Here is a 22,970-nt window from a genome sequence, read left to right as displayed (position 1 = left end):
TGAATAGTACTACACTCCGTTTGCTCACCCTATGTCTATGTAATTGCATTATTTATTTATGTATGTCCTATGTTTTTCATACCGAAAGGTTGTAAAATTCTAAGGACGATCTGCGCATTTGCAACATGTTACCTCCGCTTGATGGCAGCTACGCATGCTCAGTAGTTGCCCACGCGCAGCCCGTAATCACGTGGGGTGCTCCTTCAGCCCGGGCCGCGGCGCCGCCCCCTGTGTGGCCGCCATGTTGATTGGCCTCGGCCGCCTGCCGGTCTGGTTCAGCCGCTGGCGGCTGTTCAGTGTTTGTGTGAGGTTGCGGCTGCACGGCGGGGCCTCAGCGGGAGGAGGGCCGCCGGGGGGAGCAGGAAAAGACTATCCGCAGCGGGGAAAGGTGATGGAGCGCGGCGCTGGGGGCCTTTAAAACTGGCACAAGCCGGCGTAGAGCGGTCCGGGGTGGAGTGGCTGAGCTGGGGGAATGGGCATTCGAGGCGGAGCGGGGGGTGCCCTGTCTGTCCCTCATCACCCCGTGTGCATCTGCTCAGGAGCTGTCTTCACTCTTAATAAAAATAAAATGACTCAAGCGAGCGTTTCCCCCTATTGAAGTTGCTGATCATATTGACAACTTAAGCAAACTGATCCCCACCCACAACACAGCTACTGCGGGAATATGTCACGATGAACAAACTGCAGACTGACCCCTTTCCTGGGCTTTCAGCTTAAAGCATCCATTTGATGTAAAAATGAGCAACTGTTGCTCCAGTCCGCTGCTGCTGCTCTGCATATTTAAGATTTGACACCATCTTGCCGTTAACAAATCACGCGTAATTGTTAATCTGAATGATAAAAGACGGAAGTCATTCTGTACGTGGTCCTAATGATAAAATCGGTCTCTGTTCTGGTTATTCCTCTGACATCAGATGTCAGAATTAAATTGGACAGTAGTGCAGTTATCCTACTGGCTAGCAAAGTGGTGGCACTGGAACAATACAACTAAATAGCTGAAGACATTGTTTATGTATGTTTAACATGTTGAATTAAAGGATCGAAATATTGGGAATTTTAAGGGCAACACCGAATAAATAAATCCATTTGCCTGTAAACAGAAAGTAATGGAAATATGTGACTGGCCCATCAACAAAAAAAGGCAGGTTGATGCTTTGAATGAAGCCTTTGTCAGAGTTAGTTCTTAACTAATTCTGTTTAATGGTCTCTGCCAAATGCCTTTACATTTGCTGAAGAACTTTTTTTTTTAACTTCACTCCTATTCTTTCGAAGCTTTATCACGACATTTGATCAGATCCATCAAGGTGATTTGTATTGTCTGGAAAAAAATCTTCATTAAGTATACCCTGTTGTATTTTCCTTTTTATATCTAAAACCAGGAGCCAACTAGTTTGTAGGAGAGATTGGCTCTGTCTTTTAAGATAATTTACATCCCCCACCCCCCCTCCTTCCAACACATTACTATAGTTGTGATTATCTTTTGCAGGATAACTATGACCTATCTGAATTTCCTACAGAAAATATTAGGAATTTCAGCATCATAGCACATGTGGACCATGGGAAAAGCACACTAGCAGATAGACTCCTGGAGATAACAGGTAAGTTGCCTTTTGCACAACAAATACTACATGTTTACTCTTTTAATCTTGAAATATGTTTTATAGCCTGTTTTAAAATAATTTATCTTTGCAACTGAAATGAATTAGTTTACAATGCGTGTCATTTCAGTTGCGTTGTTACTGTTTCTCCTTTTAAAATGATTTGCTTTAGTCACTGAAGCTTAGTGTGTTGCTTCCTACTGCATTGCAACTGGTTACAATTTTGTCTCTTACGTGAAGAACAGTAATTACATGACCAATCTCTGATTTAATTGCCAAGGCAGATTGTATACACTGAATTACACAGGGCTGACATCAGAACAGTTGTATGGTGGAGTTGATGAAATAAAATAATAGAACAGGTTTAAAATTGGAGTTCCAAATATAAAATAAATAAATACCTCTGATTAGATTGACAGAAATGAACCTCAATTTGAGGGTGTGTTGCCTTTTTCAAACATTTGCTTTTTTAACGTTTAGTACTATAAATGTGTATAGTATATTATGTACAACTGATTGAAAAAATATATATTACATAATTTAAGTAATGCATTTCAGGGGCAATTGTCAAAACTGAACGCAACAAACAAGTACTAGATAAACTTCAAGTGGAGCGAGAACGAGGTATCACTGTGAAAGCACAGACAGCAACTCTCTTTTACCATCATGCAGGAAGAACCTATCTCTTAAATCTCATTGATACACCAGTAAGTTCACAATAGTTCTCAATGTTATCAACTCTTTTTTTGAGTGCAGCAAGTTCAGTAACTGAGCTCAAACAAGTTCATCTGAATGCACCTTTGTTGTTGTGATTGTCCTGGGTGCTGCAGGTTTCCGGAAATCCCTGCTTAATTCAGGTTTTCACTGTTCTGTCAGAATAAATGGACCTAGAACCTCACAAGCGTGAATGCACCTGGGAACTTGTGACTTCAAGCCAATGATACTCTGTTAAACACCAGTTTCAGGGCAAAGTATTTAACTGAGTTGCCAATGAGTGTTCCCTTGTATTTGGGCTCTTATATGGCATATCTCACATTGTTTTAAATTTGCATGTACATTTGCGTACTGGGTTGGGTTTACTATATGTAGAAACTATATGTATTTAACTATATGTATTTAGCTGGCGGTTGCACATGAATTATTAAATTTCTTCTTTGCAATGAGTTTTCACATCTGTCTTTCCTTAGGGTCATGTGGATTTCAGCTATGAAGTTTCTAGATCATTATCTGCTTGCCAAGGTGTACTGCTGATAGTGGATGCCAATGAGGTAAATTGGTCAAGTTGAGCTATATACTTTGTCTGGTTTTAGTCTCCCACCATTGCACTCTCATTGGTACAGTGCAAACAGAAGATATCTGCTAAACCAGCATTTTAGACAAAATGTGACTTAGTTTAACTTTCTTTGTTCTGGGTATTGATGAATAAACATAGTGAATGAGTTTGTTTAATGTTTGACTTTATTCAGATGTGTTATTCTGTGAAATACCTATTGTTCGGTTCATATTTTGTCTGTCAGTACTTCTGTCAAGCTTGTAGAATGTCTTGTTCAGTAAATGTTCTGTTTCAATTACCCCACCCCTCAGGGTATTCAAGCCCAGACTGTGGCAAACTTTTTTCTTGCCTTTGAATCCCAGCTGATGATAATTCCGGTGATAAACAAGGTAAGTAGACACTCTGGTTTATATATTTCTGGTTATTTGCAGACTTTTAAAAAGTTGAATGCTTTTTTTTAAGGACTACCCTGGAAGGATGCAAACAATGATTCTTTATTTTGTCCCAGTTCAAAAAACCGAATAAAAGGACAACAACTAAGCTATGTAGCATCTTTAATGTAAAAAAGCATTCTAAGGCACTTCATAGGAACATTATAAAACAAAGTGTGACACGGAGCCACATAATTTTAGGTTAGATGGCCAGAGGGTTGGTCAGAGACCAAGGTTTTAAATAGTCTCTTAAAAGTGGAAAATAAAGTAGGAGAGGTGAATTTTTTAATTTCAATCCTAAGTGACTGAAGGCATAGCCACCAATGGTGGAGCGAATAAGATCTGGAATTCTCAAGTATCTCTGAGACGTGGGTTGGTGGAGATCATAGGGAGGGACAAATTTACACAGGAGTTTGAAAAGCGGAATGACAATTTTAAAATCAAGACTTAAAAAAAAAACAATAACTCATTCAAATCATTCAATTTAATAAAATACTTGTGAACCCATCTCTAGATTGATCTCAAACATGCTGAACCTGACAGAGTTGCAAAACAGATTGAAAAAGTCTTTGATATTCCAAAAGAGGAATGCATTCAGGTATGAAACTTTTTCAGCTGTCAAGTTGGCCAATGACTGTCCAATGAATATCTGCAAATATTATCCGTAATGCTAATTGTGGTTAATGTTAATAGTAAATGCTACTGTGCACTTGGTATTGGTACTGTTAATCCAGCATTTTGCTTGGCGTGCCAAAAGTTTGTTCGGATTTGTTTGCTTAGAAAACTATGTCTTGATCCAGTTTGTAAGAAAACTATTATACAAAACTGGTGATACTTTACATCCGGATACAATTAACTATATTTATTGCAAAGATGATTAATACATAGCTTTGAATTTACACTCCGTGCTTTCATTTACATTTGCTTTTATTTTAGATATCAGCCAAGCTAGGAACAAATGTAGATAAAGTTTTGGAAAAAGTTGTTGAAAAAATTCCTCCGTAAGTATCTTTGACTTAATCAGTAATTTTCTGAGTATTTTCCTTGCACTCATGGTTTAAAATGAAAACAAGATTCTACTATGAACAGCAGGATTGTTTTCAGAATAGCTGCTTCCAATATTGCCATTCAAATCAGAGTTGATTTTAAATCCATGATTGTTGCCAGAGCGTACAACTCACAAACCTTGGTCATTAAACAACCTTTCAAATTAATTAAAATGATTGTCTAACTCACCTCCCCTTGACATTCAACACCATAGCCTCGGTTGATACCCCCACAATCAGTATTCTAAGGTGTGACCATTGACCAGAAACTTAACCGGACTAACTATATAAATACCGTGGCTATAAGAGAAGGTATTCCATAATGAGTAAAAACAAATTACTGCAGGTGCTGGAATCTGAAACCAAAAGAGAAAATGCTGGAAAATCTCAGCAGGTCTGGCAGCATCTGTAAGGAGAGAAAAGAGCTGATATCATCTGGATTCGAAGTTAGCTCTTTTCTCTCCTTACAGATGCTGCCAGACCTGCTGAGATTTTCCAGCATTTTCTCTTTTGGATTCCATAATGACTGACTCGCGTTCTGACTCCAAAGCCTTTTCACCATCTACAAGACAGGAGTGTTTTGGAATACCCTCCACTCAACTGGATAAGCACAACTCTAACAATGCCCAAGAAATTTGACATCATCTAGGACAATTAGTGCCCTATCCACCACACCAGTTTGCATTTATGTAGCACCTTTGTTGTAATAAAACACCAAGGTATTTCAGAGAGGTATAATAAGAATTATGACACCGATCCACATAAAGTGACAGTAGGGCAGATGTGTATCATCTACCAGAGTAACTGCAGCTACTCGCCAAAGCTTAGAATCATAGAATAGAATCCCTACAGTGCATAAGGAGGCCATTTGGCCCATCAAATCTGCACCGACCCCCTGAAAGAGCACCCTACCTAGGCACACGCCCCCACCTTGCCCCGTAACCAGTAACCCCACCTAATCTTTTGGACACTAAAGGGCAATTTAGCATCACCAATCCACCTAACCACATCTTTGGAACGTGGGAAGAAACCCACGCCGACATGGGGAGAAAGTGCAAACCCCACATAGACAGTCACCCAAGGCAACCAGCGGGAGATAGAGGAGCAGATAGGTAGACAGATTTTGGAAAAGAGTAAAAACAACAGGGTTGTGGTGATGGGAGACTTCAACTTCCCCAATATTGACTGGGACTCACTTAGTGCCAGGGGCTTAGACGGGGCGGAGTTTGTAAGGAGCATCCAGGAGGGCTTCTTAAAACAATATGTAGACAGTCCAACTAGGGAAGGGGCGGTACTGGACCTGGTATTGGGGAATGAGCCCGGCCAGGTGGTAGATGTTTCAGTAGGGGAGCATTTCGGTAACAGTGACCACAATTCGGTAAGTTTTAAAGTACTGGTGGACAAGGATAAGAGTGGTCCTAGGATGAATGTGCTAAATTGGGGGAAGGTTAATTATAACAATATTAGGTGGGAACTGAAGAACATAGATTGGGGGCGGATGTTTGAGGGCAAATCAACATCTGACATGTGGGAGGCTTTCAAGTGTCAGTTGAAAGGAATTCAGGACCGGCATGTTCCTGTGAGGAAGAAGGATAAATACGGCAATTTTCGGGAACCTTGGATAACGAGAGATATTGTAGGCCTCGTCAAAAAGACAAAGGAGGCATTTGTCAGGGCTAAAAGGCTGGGAACAGACGAAGCCTGCGTGGAATATAAGGAAAGTAGGAAGGAACTTAAGCAAGGAGTCAGGAGGGCTAGAAGGGGGTCACGAAAAGTTATTGGCAAATAGGGTTAAGGAAAATCCCAAGGCTTTTTACACGTACATAAAAAGCAAGAGGGTAGCCAGGGAAAGGGTTGGCCCACTGAAGGATAGGCAAGGGAATCTATGTGTGGAGCCAGAGCAAATGGGCGAGGTACTAAATGAATACTTTGCATCAGTATTCACCAAAGAGAATAAATTGGTAGATGTTGAGTCTGGAGAAGGGTGTGTAGATAGCCTGGGTCACATTGAGATCCAAAAAGACAAGGTGTTGGGTGTCTTAAAAAATATTAAGGTAGATAAGTCCCCAGGGCCTGAATGGATCTACCCCAGAATACTGAAGGAGGCTGGAGAGGAAATTGCTGAGGCCTTGACAGAAATCTTTGAATCCTCACTGTCTTCAGGGGATGTCCCGGAGGACTGGAGAATAGCCAATGTTGTTCCTCTGTTTAAGAAGGGTAGCAAGGATAATCCAGGGAACTACAGGCCGGTGAGCCTTACTTCAGTGGTAGGGAAATTACTGGAGAGAATTCTTCGAGACAGGATCTACTCCCATTTGGAAGCAAATGGACGTATTAGTGAGAGGCAGCATGGTTTTGTGAAGGGGAGGTCGTGTCTCACTAACTTGATAGAGTTTTTCGAGGAGGTCACTAAGATGATTGATGCAGGTAGGGCAGTGGATGTTGTCTATATGGACTTCAGTAAGGCCTTTGACAAGGTCCCTCATGGTAGACTAGTACAAAAGGTGAAGTCACACGGGATCAGGGGTGAGCTGGCAAGGTGGATACAGAACTGGCTAGGTCATAGAAGGCAGAGAGTAGCAATGGAAGGATGCTTTTCTAATTGGAGGGCTGTGACCAGTGGTGTTCCACAGGGATCAGTGCTGGGACCTTTGCTCTTTGTAGGAATAAATAGCCTTTGCAGGCTATAAATGATTTGGAGGAAAATGTAACTGGTCTGATTAGTAAGTTTGCAGACGACACAAAGGTTGGTGGAATTGCGGATAGCGATGAGGACTGTCAGAGGATACAGCAGGATTTAGATTGTTTGGAGACTTGGGCGGAGAGATGGCGGATGGAGTTTAATCCGGACAAATGTGAGGTAATGCATTTTGGAAGGTCTAATGCAGGTAGGGAATATACAGTGAATGGTAGAACCCTCAAGAGTATTGAAAGTCAAAGAGATCTAGGAGTACAGGTCCACAGGTCATTGAAAGGGGCAACACAGGTGGAGAAGGTAGTGAAGAAGGCATACGGCATGCTTGCCTTCATTGGCCGGGGCATTGAGTATAAGAATTGGCAAGTCATGTTGCAGCTGTATAGAACCTTAGTTAGGCCGCACTTGGAGTATAGTGTTCAATTCTGGTCGCCACACTACCAGAAGGATGTGGAGGCTTTAGAGAGGGTGAAGAAGAGATTTACCAGAATGTTGCCTGGTATGGAGGGCATTAGCTATGAGGAGCGGTTGAATAAACTCGGTTTGTTCTCACTGGAACGAAGGAGGTTGAGGGGAGACCTGATAGAGGTCTACAAAATTATGAGGGGCATAGACAGAGTGGATAGTCAGAGGCTTTTCCCCAGGGTAGAGGGGTCAATTACTAGGGGGCATAGGTTTAAGGTGAGAGGGGCAAGGTTTAGAGTAGATGTACGAGGCAAGTTTTTTTACGCAGAGGGTAGTGGGTGCCTGGAACTCGCTACCGGTGGAGGTGGTGGAAGCAGGGACGATAGTGACATTTAAGGGGCATCTTGACAAATACATGAATAGGATGGGAATACAGGGATACGGACCCAGGAAGTGTAGAAGATTGTAGTTTAGTCGGCAGCATGGTCGGCACGGGCTTGGAGGGCCGAAGGGCCTGTTCCTGTGCTGTACATTTCTTTGTTCGAATTGACCCTGGTCCCTGGCGTTGTTGAGTGCTAACCACTGCCACCATGCCGCCCTGTCTGTATGTTTTGACAAAGAAGTAGGTTTAAAAGAGTGTTTAATAGGAAGAAAGTGAGTTAAGTTGAAGTGTTATTTAACCAGAAGCCCATGCGCAGCAGAGTTTTGGATGATCTCAAGTTCAGCGAGAGTAGAATGTGGAAGGTCAGCTCGGAGTGCATTAGAATCGTCAAGTCTGGTGGTAACAAAGACATGGATAAGAGTTTCAGCAGCAGATAAGCTAGGCTGAGTCAGGTGACTTTACAGAAGTAATAAGAAAAGGGATTAGTGACAGTGTGGATTTGTGATCGGAAACTCATCTCAGAATCAGATAGGGCACCGAGGTTGCCGACAGTCTTGTTCAGCCTCAGACTTGCCAGGGAGAAGGGTGGAGCTGGGTGAGGGAGCAGCGCTTCTGCCAGGGACCAAAGATAATTACTTCAGTCTTCCCAGCATTTAATTCGAGTAAACTTCTGTTTCTCCGATGTCAGACTAGCCCTTTAACAATTTAGAGATACTGGAGAGATTGAGAGATAAATCTGGTCGTCAACAGCGTACATGTGCAAACTGATATTGTGGTTATGGATGATGGCACCGAGGGACAGCATGTAATGGAGAGGGGGCCAAGAAAATTATCCTTCGGGGCTATCAAAGGTAACCACCTTCTCGACATGATTGCAGTAAACTTACCAAGGCTTTTCCAGCAGCACCTTCCAAACTCCTGACCTACCACGTAGAAGGACACAGGTAGCAGACACATGGGAACACCACCTGCAAGTTCACTTCCAAGAGATACACCATCCTAACTTGGTAAAATATCACCATTCCTTCAGTTTCTTCAGCTGAGTCAAAATCCTGGAGCTCTCGACCTAACAACACGATGGAAGTACCTTCACGACATGGGCTGCAGCAGTTCAGTAAATTGTCTCATCACTTCTCAAGGGCAGTTACGGATGGGCAATAAATGATGGCCTTCGTGAAACTACACATCCCATTATTTAAATTATTTTTTTAAATGACCTGACGAATGCAGTTTGATCGGACCTGTCCTATTTCTGGGCCTGACTTTAGCAAGACTGCTTTAGTAGAATGTCTCCTGCTGGTTGTAAAGCACAATATTAAATGATAACCAAATAAAACAAATGGTGATCTCAATTATTCAGTTTGTAATTTTAAAACATCCACTTGATTGACACTGCATCTTTAACATCAGCAATCCATTACCTCAGTGACCATTTCCTAATATGGTTACAGTATTTCCTAATATAAAACTGAAGTACCTGTTTTTATCTTTATTATATGATAGATAAGTAGGTTATGAATGACTATACAACTATACTTGGCTACCATTGATCTCCATTTCTGACCACTCCTATGCAAGTGTATTGTGACTTTAGTATGTACTATTGCAATTTGCTTTGTTTACTTCAACAGAAGTATAATTTCTCTTTATATTATTCCAATTGGAAATAAAATTCCCTTTCCTGTTAAACATTCGATTCCCCTGCCCCCACCCCACATCCCAGCCTTTGGCAATTTTTGTAATCAAAAATAATTAAATTGTGGGTCTCCAAATTCTGTTCTGCCATGCACTATCCTGACTTACTATCACTGTGAGTGGGTGAATGTCTTACAATTTCCTGCCAAATATCGTTTGACTATCATGCAAGACTGCTGTGGTCAAGAAGGCCAGCTTCTCCGGGTTAATAAAGACAACAAACACAATTTCACAACCAATAAAGGATTTTCAAAAAACATTACATAAGCAGCGATCTATTTCTAGCCACTAAACTTTAAATGTTTTTGAGAGGAGAGTGAATTTACAGGCCTTTGGCTCATTGTCTGTTGATGCTTCACCGTGAGCAGTTTTCTTGGCCATTTTTGTGAGTGTTTTGCCATTGCCTTCCACGCACAGTGGCAGAGCAAGGCGGCAGATCTCAAGACTACCTCAGACCGAAAGGGAATCATGCTTTTGGAGTTATTCTGAACCACGCACAAGCCAACCAAGTTCACTTGCCTCCATACTGGAGTAATATTTTTAAAATAAATTTAAAGTACCCAATTCATTTTTTCGAATTCAGGCGCAATTTAGCGTGGCCAATCCACCTAACCTGCACATCTTTGGGTTGTGGGGATGAAACCCATGGGGAGAATGTGCAAACTCCACATGGACAGTGACCCAAAGCCGGGATCGAACTTGGGACCTCAGCGCCGTGAGGCTGTAGTGCTAACCACTGTGCCACCGTGCTGCCACTATACTGGAGTAATATATCATTACATATCAAGCTTATTTGGTGTAAGTTGGCAAAGAAGTCTGACATTGTGATGTTCCAGGGTATATTGGGGATTTGAATTGCAGTTATACTTAACATTTTGTACCTCTGCGAAGTAAAGCACCGCTTTGTAATGAAGTAATTCTGGTATGACTGACCTGTTAAAGAACAGGAGAATCCTATCTGTCATTTGAAGACCCGGGCAATTTATGTGGTCTTGTAACATTGAGTAATAACTAGCTGCTATTATTTTCAAGCATTTAGGTTTTAGGTTAGAAATATAAGAAATGTTTCACATTCTTTCAATTTTATTTTGATTGCACAATTTTTGATTTTAGCAACTGAATTAGAATTGGCTAAATGAAATACATTTTTATTTCAGACCATGCGCAAACCTTTCAGATCCACTGCGAGCTTTGGTATTTGACTCCACTTATGACCACTACAGAGGAGTCATAGCCAGCATTGCACTTTTTGATGGATGGGTGCAAAAGGGGGACAAAATAATGTCCTCGTACACAAAGAAGGTGTATGAAGTTAATGAAGTTGGAATCCTGAGGCCTGATCAGTATCCAGTGGAAAAACTGTAAGGAGTCATTGTTGTTTCTCAGTGTCATGTTCACAAAAGTTAGAGCTATATTGGAGTGCATAGATGCTGCTCAGCAGAATGAAAATTCAATCCATAAGAAAAACCCAGACTCAATTTCCTTGCTCGTGAAGCAAGTTCTATATTTCACAGTCTCCCAATGAGTAATCTGTTGAGTTGTAAAATATGTCCCAATTTTAATTGGTGATTTATTACTCCTCAGCGGGTCTTTTTTTTCCCTCTTTTATAAATAAGTGATTTAAAAATTGCCTGATGGATTTTAAGAGTTAAATCATTAGACTACTTTGGCACAGAATACAATTGGAAAATTGTTCAATCGTGAAACATTCCACTACGGGACAAAAGGGCCTTGCAGTGTAAATTGTTGTGATCATTTGAAATTTGTCATTCTTGCATTGGTCCTGATGAGTATAAGACAAAAACTTTGGCAATGGAACTCTCTTTTCATCAATATTCAAGCATGAAAGACAAGTCCCTGGTAGCAGTAAATTAGGCACCACCATGACTGAATCACTTGGCAGTGCACATTCTTAGGCTCTGCATATTTTATGAAATAGTTGCGAAATGAAGCCTCACTTCTACACATTTCTGAACCATTCTTATTCTTGAAGAAAAGGTCATTACTAGCTTCTAAACTGCATTTTTAATAGGTACACGGGTTGGAATAATTACACATTGCATTATAATCATATAATTTGATAGGCAAATCTATTAGTGCAATAGTTCAGTTATATTTTGTTTGTTATTTACTTAGAATGGAGATGCTCCTGAATATTAATTGTACAGCTGGACTAACCATATTTTATTGTGTAGAAATGCTGGACAAGTGGGCTATCTGGTGGCTGGAATGAAGGAAGTGAAGGAGGCACAGATTGGAGACACCTTTTATTTACAGAAACAACCTGTGGAACCACTAGCAGGGTTCAAACCTGCTAAGCCAATGGTCTTTGCAGGTAAGGAAACTACTGTAGTTCCATCCATGCTAAGGGTCCTGATATGAAAAGATCCAACTGTACAGTATTTCTATGTAGTTTCTTATTAGAATAGTATTTCTCATTAGTATTGGAGGATTTTGCAGCTGTTCAAGTTTTTTATTAAAAAACAATATTTTAAAATTTCAACAGATCTGGTATCTTTTTTGGGTTAAGTGGTTACTGTCCTGTTGTCTTTGTTCAATATACTTCACTGAGAATTCTACATTTCCATCTGATGGCCAGAAATACTGTGCTTATATTTTGTTTGGTGGGATGGTTCTAAAGCCGCAAACTATATTTTACAGCACTGGTGCCTTTCAAAGGCATAGTGTTGTCAGTTAAAGTGATATTTATTACAAAAATTAACTGAGCCCGTCAGTTTTATTTTCCATTAAATTATCTGAAGCCTTTTGAGTGCAGTGTGTTCTGTTCTGTGTTCTCACAGATATAATGGTTTTATGTCAAAGGAATGTACCCCGTTGACCAATCTGAATATACCAACTTGAGGAAAGCAGTGGAGAAGCTAACGCTGAATGACTCCAGCGTGACAGTTCATCGAGACAGCAGCCCAGCCCTGGGAGCTGGCTGGAGGTGAGTGACAAGAGTATTCATCAAGATAACTTAACATTCATGTTTTTTAATACAATGTCTTTCTCCTCTTAGTTTCATCCTTTCTCATTAAAGGCACAAATAACTTTCTGATCTTCAGCATTCACTTTGGCAGCAATGCATTTTAGGAAATGAGTAAATAATTTTGAAATATTAAAACTACGCAATGTTGCCACACTATAATACAATTATTCATTTTAGGAATAGTAGTGGTTTTCATTTTACACCCTCCACCTCTCATTGATTGGAAGGCCAATTTATTTCTTCTGAGGTTGTGACAGTCAATTTGTGACTGCGAATCAATTTCATTTCTCTTGGTAAATGTTAAAAGTGAGCATGTGTCCAGTAAACATCGTCAAATGTGTAAAAGAAGATTTTGGATGGAATTCTCCCATGGTCCCAGCCTCAGATTCAATGCCAGGCGAGGTGGATGAATTTAGTGGAAGTGCAAAAATTGGTTCCACACCAGCATGAACACCGTACAGTATCTTCCACTGGTCCCTCCATGGTGAATTGGGAAACCCACTGGAGGCCTGTGTGAAACTAATTTGCAACGTGCTAATGGGATGCAGCTGAAGGCCTGATGAGAATCTTTATCCACGCTCAGTTCTTTGCTAGCGGGAAAACACCGGTGCAAAACACGCCTGGAGCAATGTGGCATGCAGAGATCAAGACTTACCTGAACAATGCCTGAGGTTGCCTCCAGGATTCAGGATGGAAGTTGCCAGCAATCCTGGAGCACCACAGCAATGGTGGGAGTGTTATTTACAAGTGGATCTTCCAGATTCAGTGTCACTGAGGCAGTCCACCTTCTAGCCTCAAAGTGTTCCTGGAGATCCATATTCATTTTCAGGAGTCCCATCTTTTTTCAATAGTGGGACAGTGATGTTGGGCACCTTTTCAATATGGCACCCAGAGAGGACAGTGGACTACATGTCAGCAGGGCTAGAAGATATGCGTGGTTTCCCACGAGGAAACACTTGACGTTCCCAACTCCGCCACTCCAACTCCAGATGGGAGAATTGCACCCTTTTTCTTTTAAATTTCAATAAGGTTACATATATTAAATAGAGGTTATTGAATTTTGGAATACTTTCTCAAAGTTATTTACATGCCAAATCCCATTCCCATCTTAGATATTGGAATGCGAGAACCCACCCTTAAAACCCACCCTTTTGATAAAGCTTCTGATCTTGCAAGTTAATATATTTTTCTTGGGCTTGACGTCAACATTTCTGTGAAGCGCATTGGGATGTTTATTCTCTGTTAAAGGTGCTTTACGAAGTGTACGTTGCTGTTATTCTGGTAAGAAAGACAACATAGGCCTGCAATTTACTACAGAGGTGGGTAGCTTAAGTTGTCAAATATCCCGACCCAGTATAAAGTGCTTCTTTACATTCTATTTTTCCTCCAGGAGGCTTGATGGAAAAGAAACCGGCCCACTTTCTCAGAAGCAGATTGGAGATGGCCATGGGGTGTGGCTGAGTGCTGAGGCTGGTTAAAAGGCCCACTTCTATTCTATGGGGCTTCAGCCCAGCTGTTTGGTTACCTTTTAAGCCATCCAGCCTTCACTCTTCATACCCCATCAATCTGCACCTATGTTATCTCTATACCCCTGGGTCAACTCATGCCACCAACCCCTTATGGCCCTTCCATGACTATTTACCTCGAATATACAATGTACAGAACCAGTAAACCCTATAATAGCAAAGGCATGTGTAAAACTGCTTAGGAAAAAGCACCCATTCAGAATTCTTAGAAAATATTGTGTTCTTGCAACCCAATAAAAGTGTCAATCTAGCAGACTACTAAAGTATGAATAATAGAAGCTTAAGCACTTAACCTTGGTCAGGTAAACATTGAGACATTGACAAACGACATCACAGAAAAAATAACTTGAGAGAACCTCAACATCTCTATTCACATCCTTTTGTGAGAGTCTGGCCTCTCAACCAAGCTTCAATAGGCTGAGCATTTATAGTATTTTCTGGTTTTATTTGCAGCATCCACAGTATCTATATAAATATTTCTATTTTTTCCTTTTTTTTTGTTTTTCTATTCTTAGTCACTTAGCTCAACAGAAAACATGCTGCAGCTATATTCAAACTTCACGTGTAGCATGATGAAATTGGATTGACACTAAATTAACAGCAGATGCTGCTCTCAAATGTTTGTCTTTTAGAGGGACAATACCAGAACAAATTCTGGGTAAATGTACATATATCTCATCTACATAGAGTCATGTCAGTTTCGTGGTATATGTCGCTAAAATGCACACTAGGTTTTTGTACTTGCCTCCACATTCTACTGTAAATATATTTTCATAGCAATTCAAGCAGTCTTATGTTATATCACAGAGTTTTGTTTGCAAGGTAAAATTAATTTTACTGCACTCTTGAGGATAAGCAAATGTTTCTTATTGTCAGGTTGGGGTTTCTAGGACTTTTGCACATGGAGGTATTTAATCAACGCTTAGAACAAGAGTATAATGCATCAGTCATTCTGACTGCTCCTACTGTTCCTTACAAGGCAGTTCTGTCATCCAGCAAGCTAATCAAGGTGAAGTATTTTTTTATTAGTTTTCAGACCTAATATTTTGAAATCTTATTCCATTGAACAGCTTTTTATGAATAGATCACTTTTTAATACATTTTTGAAGAGTTGAAATCAATCAGTACATTATACTTATTTGATTGTTTTAGGAGTACGGAGAAGAAGAAATTACCATTTTAAATCCATGCCATTTTCCTGATAGATTACAAGTTAAAGAGTATTTGGAACCAGTAGTCACTGGCACTATCCTCACACCTGATGATTACATTGGAAAAATAATCTCTCTCTCTCAGGTACATCCATAAGAAAGCAATTGTCTACTGGTAATACTTAATCATACATTGCAAAAGTATATAATCACTGAACTATTGTCAGTTTATTATGTGTCCTAATAATACATCTTCAAAAATCCTGAATTGAACAAACAAGTCGTGATAAGAAATTCATCAATATAAAATAAAACATTTAGTTTGTTTAATGATTGATGAGGCTTCAGTTATCAACATATGATCACTGACATGGTCAATCCCTTAGTATTGTTGCCAGCTCAGAACAGTAAATGCTCAACCAGCTCCTGGCAGGAATCCTCCAGTTGTTGTGATTCACTTTTCCCGTTGACAGCGTACTCCTGTCAACGGGTTATGCGGCAGCGTGGGATGGTTTAAATGGGAATTCCATTGGGGCTGGGGATCAGAGAATCCGTCCCCTGTCCCTGCTCACATTACTGATTGATCTCCTTGTTCTTTTGCTGCCATCCCAGGCTTGGCTCCCTTTTTAATAGCCTACAGTTTTCCTCTGTGTCTCTTGGCATCCTCAAAAGAACACATCAAGACACTTAGCACTGGCTCATTAAGAGCAGCAATCCCGTTGTCCCGTCCTACTCGCTCACCAAACTTTCTGCTTACCATGATCATGGGGTGGTAATCTTGCTAATCTCCTTCCCATCCACCACACCTCTGCCCTGCTGAACCTGTGGATTCGGACAACATATCCCTTCACTTGTAAACAAAGCTCTTGCCAACCCTGAACTTATTGTGGCTAATTGCATTGACATATGACCTTCCAGAACTCCCAAGTAGATAAGCAAGACTTTGGAGATTGGTCATCTTAACCCTGATTCAGCGTGATCCTGGGAGAAGATGTGTCAGTTCAGAAGAAAAACATCAACCTTCATTCTATGTTTTTTCCCTAAACTATGTTCCAGATATCACCGACTTATAATTTTCTAAAATAGTATTTGTTACATTTTATATTTGTATGGCAGAAGGTAAGTTGTAAAACGTTAAGTATAAACTAAGTCAGAGATAATATGATTGCCATTGGTGACTCAACATTCCACTATTATAGACTCACGTGGAGCATTCATGCCAACATCCTTTGGTTGAGTTTAATGCCTTGTTTCTGTATCGTACATTCTAATAATCCTATCGTATTGCAGTTTACAGAGGAAATATTCCCGAGAATCTACTCAACAAAATATGATGTTTCTAGCATCCTTTTCAGAAAATATATCTGTGCTGTGAAACTCAAATTAATTTACTGCTTTAACCCACATTGCAACTTTACATGTATTAAGAATAAACTTTATTCCCATTTGCCCATATGTACTTGAACTTTTCTTTATCCTTTCCTCCTGACTTTGTACCTGATGTTTTATGGTTTAAAATCTGTTACTCAGTAGTTTTAATCAGTGAGCTGCTGCTTCAAATGAACATTGTTTGGAGGTATTTTTTAGTCACATCTATTAATTGAGTTTCAAACTTTCGTGATTCCTTACTGAGTACTGATTTGTCTTAGAGTCGGAGAGGAGTTCAGAAGAATATAGTTTACATCGATGATCACAGACTTATGATGCAATACCTTTTCCCACTAAATGAAATTGTGGTGGACTTCTATGACAGTCTAAAATCTCTTTCTTCAGGATATGCCAGGTAGGGATATCTAGATGTAGCTTCTCAATAACTCAATACAATTTTAAAATATTCTGTCCTCACTTAATAACAAGTAAATTCACTGTAGTATGAAAAGGCATGTCTGAAAGCAGATGGGGGTACCGTGAAATAATAAGGAGATTGGAGGAAGGATTATAAATGATCTGGAGCTTGGACTCACAAGCTCAGTGGCTAAACTTGCAGTTGATGAAGGTGATAAACTCCAACGCTGACAGGTGGATTTGAAAATAGTTGGAAATTGGGTTGAAATGTTTGGCAGATGAAAGCACGGTAGCATTGTGGATAGCACAATTGCTTCACAGCTCCAGGGTCTCGGGTTCGATTCCGGCTTGGGTCACTGTCTGTGCGGAGTCTGCACATCCTCCCCGTGTGTGCGTGGGTTTCCTCTGGGTGCTCCGGTTTCCTCCCACAGTCCAAAGATGTGCAGGTTAGGTGGATTGGCCATGATAAATTGCCCTTCGTGTCCAAAATTGCCCTTAGTGTTGGGTGGGGTTGCTGGGTTATGGGGATAGGGTGGAGGTGTGGACCTTGGGTAGGGTGCTCTTTCCAAGAGCCGGTGCAGACTCGATGGGCTGAATGGCCTCCTGCACTGTAAATTCTATGAAATCCATGTAGAGCATTGGGTCATCATGTGATATGAGCACGGGAGCGGTTGTGTTTCTGCAAGCTCTGGCTCTGCTCATTCTTTAATCCTGGTGCACGTTTCATGTTAGTTTGTCATATTTTGGGTTACGTGGTGAGTGCTATGTTCCTGGAAGTTCTTGACTGCTGTTTCTGTGTGGAAGAGCCAAGATAAAATGTTGAAATCCTCATTTGTTTGTGGCAGTCGGAGTGGGTCCAACTTGCAGTGGGGAAGTTGCTGCTGAGAGAGCTCTCTCCTTGGTGGTACTGCATACATCCAGATGATAGCCGCCATCAAAGTTGTTTTCTTGGCTGAGGATCTTGGTTCCGGGGTGCACATTGTTAAAGTTTACTTAGAAGAATTGCAGAGTACTTTATGAGAGCAGTGGATGTGCATGAGAACATATTTGTACTCGGAAGAGGATTTTTCCCAGGTGAAGTCCCGCCTTCATATTGCAAAAATCCTGTTGCACGGTGTGTCATTCATTCTGTCTGGTTTGGGAGAGGGGAGCCAGGCTGGGTGTAGCCCTGAGCCCGGTCCCTTGCGAGAAGTGGGAGGTAAGTTCCCGATTGAGTTAGAAAATTGGCTGCAATGTTTTGGGAATCCTGATTTAGAGCTGGGTGCACCAGATTCAATGGAGCACAATGTATCCTGTCTTCAAGGCCAGGTGGTCTGGCCTGCCACTCACTGGTCCTTCATTGTCCTGTTCTCGATGCTTCTAGTGAGGGATTGGAAGTGACTGAGCCCCACCATTATTTCCCCCGGTCGTGAGCTAGGCTTTAGACTGCCTGCGTGTTGGAGAGATGTTGGAGTCTTCTGCTTCAATCGTTGGAATGCTTGGCAGATCCTGAAGAGTGCTCGTGGATCCTGTCTTATCCTCCATCTTCTCGTGCAACATGGAATATATCTTTATTCTGCAAATTGCCCTGCAGTTCTTCTGTAATCCTGGACATTGTTTCTTGTTGATCATTGTTAATTATTTTTGTTGTCTTTTTTTCTCCTGCGGGGAAGTGAGAAATGTGGGCATGCTTATCATAGAATTACAGTGCAGAAGGAGGCCATTCGGCCCATCGAGTCTGCACCGGCTCTTGGAAATAGCACCCTACCCAAGGTCAACACCTCCACCCTATCCCCATAACCCAGTAACGCCACCCAACACAATTTTGGACACTAAGGGCAATTTATCACGGCCAGTCCACCTAACCTGCACATCTTTGGTCTGTGGGAGGAAACCAGAGCACCTGGAGGAAACCCACGCACACACGAGGAGGATGTGCAGACTCTGCACAGACAGTGACCCAAGCCGGAATCGAACCTGGGACCCTGGAGCTGTGAAGTAATTGTGCTATCCACAATGCTACCGTGCTGCCCTGTATCATTGATTATTCTAATTGAGCAGATTCCTAGTGAGTCAATTATGAGGAAAGTGATTTGTGCATTTTACTCTTTTTGGTTATTGGGGAGGATGAGTGGACCAGGGCAATAGGGGGATGGGTGGTTGGGTTGGTCGGGTTAGTTCAGTCCTCGTTTAGATTGAGGATAGCCCCTCAGTTAAAGCTAATCCATTTCAGGTTTCTTTATCTTTTTGGTATTAATTATTTATTTTGTTTCTATTTAAGTACCCATGTATTTATTCTGTGACGACCTTGACAGCTTTCTTTATCCTGGAGAGGACTGGGTTTCTTCTGACTGGCCCTTGAGTTTTTTTTTCTTTCTATCTGTTTGGGTCTCAGTCTCTTCATGGGTGGGTTCAAAGTGCAGGAGGGACGTATGGCTCCCATTCCCTTTTTGGCTTTTTTCTTTCTCTCGTTGAGGAGGTTGTTTCTCTTGGAGACCCTGTTGATTTGATCATAATCCGAACGTGTCGCTGCCTGTCCTCTATTTACATTTACATTTGTCTGGAATGCTTTTGGTTCTGCCTCGGGCCTGGAATAGGATTTAGTTGCATTGTGTAACGTGTATGTAACTCCCCTCAGGATTGGGGATTTTGTGCATTTTCTTCTGCTTTGGAAAGGATGAATTTGTTCTTGGCTTCCATGTGGGTGCAGATGGGTCTGGTACTTGATGAGAGAAGGTTGCCATGTGTCGGTGGTGCCTTTGCCGCTACTGGAGTTGAGGGTGCTGTATTTTGGTGCACACCCGATCATGACGTGGGAGACTCACAATTTCTTTTTGTGGTGATGTGGGAGTGGGCGCACCATTTTGTCATGTTTTTATGACTTTATCCTGTCTATCCCTCGGTCTCTGGTGGGTCTATACGAGCACCCAATCATATCCAATGATTATATCGAGCCGATTGTGATGTCATCCTCCTGATTCATTAACCTGTTTTTTTTCTTCTTATGCAGATGTATTATTTTGTAATTTTGTTGCATGATTCTTTACAATTAGGTGGCATGGTAGCACAGTGGTTATCACTGTTGCTTCACAGCGCTAGGGTCCCAGGTTCGATTCCGGCTTGGGTCACTGTCTGTGCGGAGTCTGTATGTTGTCCCCGTATCTGCGTGAGTTTCCTCTGTGTGCTCCAATTTCCTCCCACAAGTCCCAAAAGACGTGCTTGTTAGGTGAATTGGACATTCTGAATTCTCCCTCTGGGTAACCGAACAAGCGCTGGAGTGCGGCTTCACAGGAACTTCATTGCAGTGTTAATGTAAGCCTACTTGTGATTATTAATTATTTTTTTTAAATGCAAAATCTCAATAAATATACTTTAGAAAGCTTGAACAGAATACTGTGGATGCTAGAAATCAAAAACGAAGATGAAAGGATAGTCAGCAAGGTGTCTGCTCCCTTTATCCGTTTGTATAAAATTAATGTACCTCTCAATTTTATTTATTTTCAAACTATGGACATAAATATGATCAAATTGATCGTAGAATTTATCTAAATTTTCTTGCATTTTATTTCTTCCTGTAGTTTTGACTATGAAGATGCAGGGTACCAGGTAGCTGACCTGATTAAAATGGATTTTTACCTCAATGGAAAATGTGTGGAGGAACTCGCAACAATTGTGCACAGGTTTGTCACCAATATTGATGTAGAACAGTTACTCTTCAGGTTTTTCTGCAGACATGCAAGAGATAAACTGATTTTGTGTTTGTACAATTACTTTGCGACACATAAAAGCAAGTTTGCTGATGTTGGGAGGAAGATGAAAGTGTTTGCTTCTTATGCACACTTATTGGGTGGGTATAGGATGGATCAAGTTGCGCATGTCCACATCCGCAAAGTACCATTTCAAGTATGTAACTTCTGCCCATTTGCACTCATTCTTGCATTGTGCTAATGTTGGACTACACATCCTGTAGGTAGACATGGTGGTCCGAGAACAGTATACAGACGCTCAGTCTTCCGTGCCGAGGCAACCTCTTGTTACGAGGAAAACAGCCATGGAGGAAACGTTTTTCCTTTGTCTCCAAAGAATTATCTTTAAAGTTTAGTAATCTTTCAAAAATGTGGGCACTGTGGTTGGCTATCTACCTCATGGCTGCTTCCAAGAGAGAGACCACTGATATTTATCAGGATGTTTCTATGATCACATAGTACCTCAACAGTAATTCAGTGCAAGCACTTTGTTATATCTAAACAACATAACGGGCTACAAAACAAATATGAGCAGAATCTCCGGCAGCAGAGCACCCCTCCTCGATGAACTCAATTCATTCTATAAAATGCAAGAAAATTTAGATAAATTCTACGATCAATTTGATCATATTTATGTCCACAGTTAAAAAATAAATAAAATTGCTCGGTTCGAGCAGGAAACCATCACCACTGTCGACTGCCCCAGCAGCTCCGGTCACACCCATAACTAACATCACAGCTTCCGAAGTCAGAGCGGCCTTCCTGAAAGTGAACCCTCGGAAGGCGACGGGTCCGATTGGGGTCCCTGGTCGTGCACTCAGATCCTGTGCGGAACAGCTAGCAGATGTGTTCGTGGACATTTTCAACCTCTTCCTAATCCGTTCCGAGGTCCCCACCTGCTTGAAGAAGATCACATCATACCAGTGCCAAAGAAAAACCAGACAGTGTGTCTCAATGACTACCGTCTGGTCGCCCTGACATTGATTGTAATGAAGTGCTTCGAGAGGTTGGTCATGAGGCACATCAACTCCATGCTCCCAGAAGGCTCAGATCCACTGCAATTTGCATTCCTCCGCAACCAGTCCACAGCAGATGCTATCTCCCTTGCCCTTTACTCATCACTGGTGCATCTCGACAACAAGGACTCCAACATCAGACTCCTATTTATTGACTACAGCTCCACCTTCAACACCATAATCCCAGCCAAGCTTATATCAAAGCTCAAAAACCTAGGACTTGGCTCCTCACTCTGCAACTGGACCTTGACTTTCTGAATCATAGACCACAATCAGTAAGAATAAATAACAACACCTCCTCCACAATAGTCCTCAGTACCAGGGCCCCTCAAGGCTGCGTACTTAGCCCCCCTACTGTACTCCCTATACACACACAACTGCGGGGCAAAATTTGGCTCCAACTCCATCTACAAGTTTGCTTCCGACACGACTGTAGTGGGTCGGATCTTGAACAACAAGTCAGAATACAGGAGGGAGATAAATTAGTGGAGTGGTGTAACAACAACAATCTCCCCCTCAATACCAGCAAAACTAAAGAGCTGGTCATTGACTTCAGGAAGCAAAGTATTGCACACACCTCTGTCTGCATCAACAGGGCCACGGTGGAGATGGTTGACAGCTTCAAATTCCTACGTGTGCACATCACCAATAATCTGTCCTGGTCCACCCACGTCCAGGCTATAACCAAGAAAGCACAACAGCGACTATACGTCCTCCGGAAACTAACAAAATTCAGCATGCCCACACTGACCCTTCTCAAATTTTACAGATGCACCATAGAAAGCATCCTATCTGACTGCATCACAGCCTGGTATGGCAACTGCTCGGCCCTAGACCGCAAGAAACTTCAGAGATTCATGATTACCACCCAGTCCATCTCACAAACCCGACCCCCCCATCCATTGACACTATCTACACTTCCCGCTGCCTTGGGAAAGCGGGCAGCATAATCAAAGACTCCTCCCACCCGGCTTACTCTTCCAACTTCATCCATCGGACAGGAGATACAAAAGTCTGAGAATACGCACAGATTCAAAAACAGCTTCCCTGCTGTTACTGGACTCCTAAATGAACCTCTTATGGACTGATCTGATTAATACTACACTCCTGCGTGCTTCACCCGCTGACTGTATCCATGTATTTACATTGTGTACCTTGTGTTGCCCTATTACATATTTTCTTTTCATGTACTAAATCATCTGTTTGAGCTGCATGCAGAAGAATACTTTTTTCTGTACCTCGGTACACGTGAC

General features: G+C 41.6%; 1 protein-coding gene across 5 annotated transcripts in view; it reads left to right on the top strand.

Annotated features, from left to right (window-relative positions):
* Positions 1-207: 207 nt before the first annotated feature.
* guf1 (GTP binding elongation factor GUF1) overlaps positions 208-22,970 on the top strand; it is a 33,617-nt gene continuing 10,854 nt past the window's right edge. For 3 of the 5 annotated variants that reach the window (XM_072496682.1, XM_072496687.1, XM_072496686.1), the window contains exons 1-15: positions 212-388; positions 1,487-1,598; positions 2,157-2,305; positions 2,786-2,866; positions 3,183-3,260; positions 3,817-3,900; positions 4,239-4,303; positions 10,683-10,886; positions 11,721-11,860; positions 12,349-12,472; positions 13,763-13,795; positions 14,917-15,049; positions 15,193-15,336; positions 16,841-16,974; positions 20,534-20,635. In XM_072496682.1, coding sequence (XP_072352783.1) covers positions 242-388; positions 1,487-1,598; positions 2,157-2,305; positions 2,786-2,866; positions 3,183-3,260; positions 3,817-3,900; positions 4,239-4,303; positions 10,683-10,886; positions 11,721-11,860; positions 12,349-12,472; positions 13,763-13,795; positions 14,917-15,049; positions 15,193-15,336; positions 16,841-16,974; positions 20,534-20,635 — 1,730 coding nt within the window. In that variant the 5' untranslated portion in view covers positions 212-241. Of the gene's footprint in view, positions 389-1,486; positions 1,599-2,156; positions 2,306-2,785; positions 2,867-3,182; positions 3,261-3,816; positions 3,901-4,238; positions 4,304-10,682; positions 10,887-11,720; positions 11,861-12,348; positions 12,473-13,762; positions 13,796-14,916; positions 15,050-15,192; positions 15,337-16,840; positions 16,975-20,533; positions 20,636-22,970 lie in introns of all 5 variants that reach the window. The other 2 variants (XM_072496683.1, XM_072496684.1) reach the window with 2 other exon arrangements.

This window comes from Scyliorhinus torazame, chromosome 3, assembly GCF_047496885.1.
Source record: "Scyliorhinus torazame isolate Kashiwa2021f chromosome 3, sScyTor2.1, whole genome shotgun sequence".
NCBI lineage: Eukaryota > Metazoa > Chordata > Chondrichthyes > Carcharhiniformes > Scyliorhinidae > Scyliorhinus > Scyliorhinus torazame.
The sequence above is the reverse complement of the archived record's forward strand: the minus strand, read 5'-3'. Positions and strand labels throughout refer to the sequence as shown.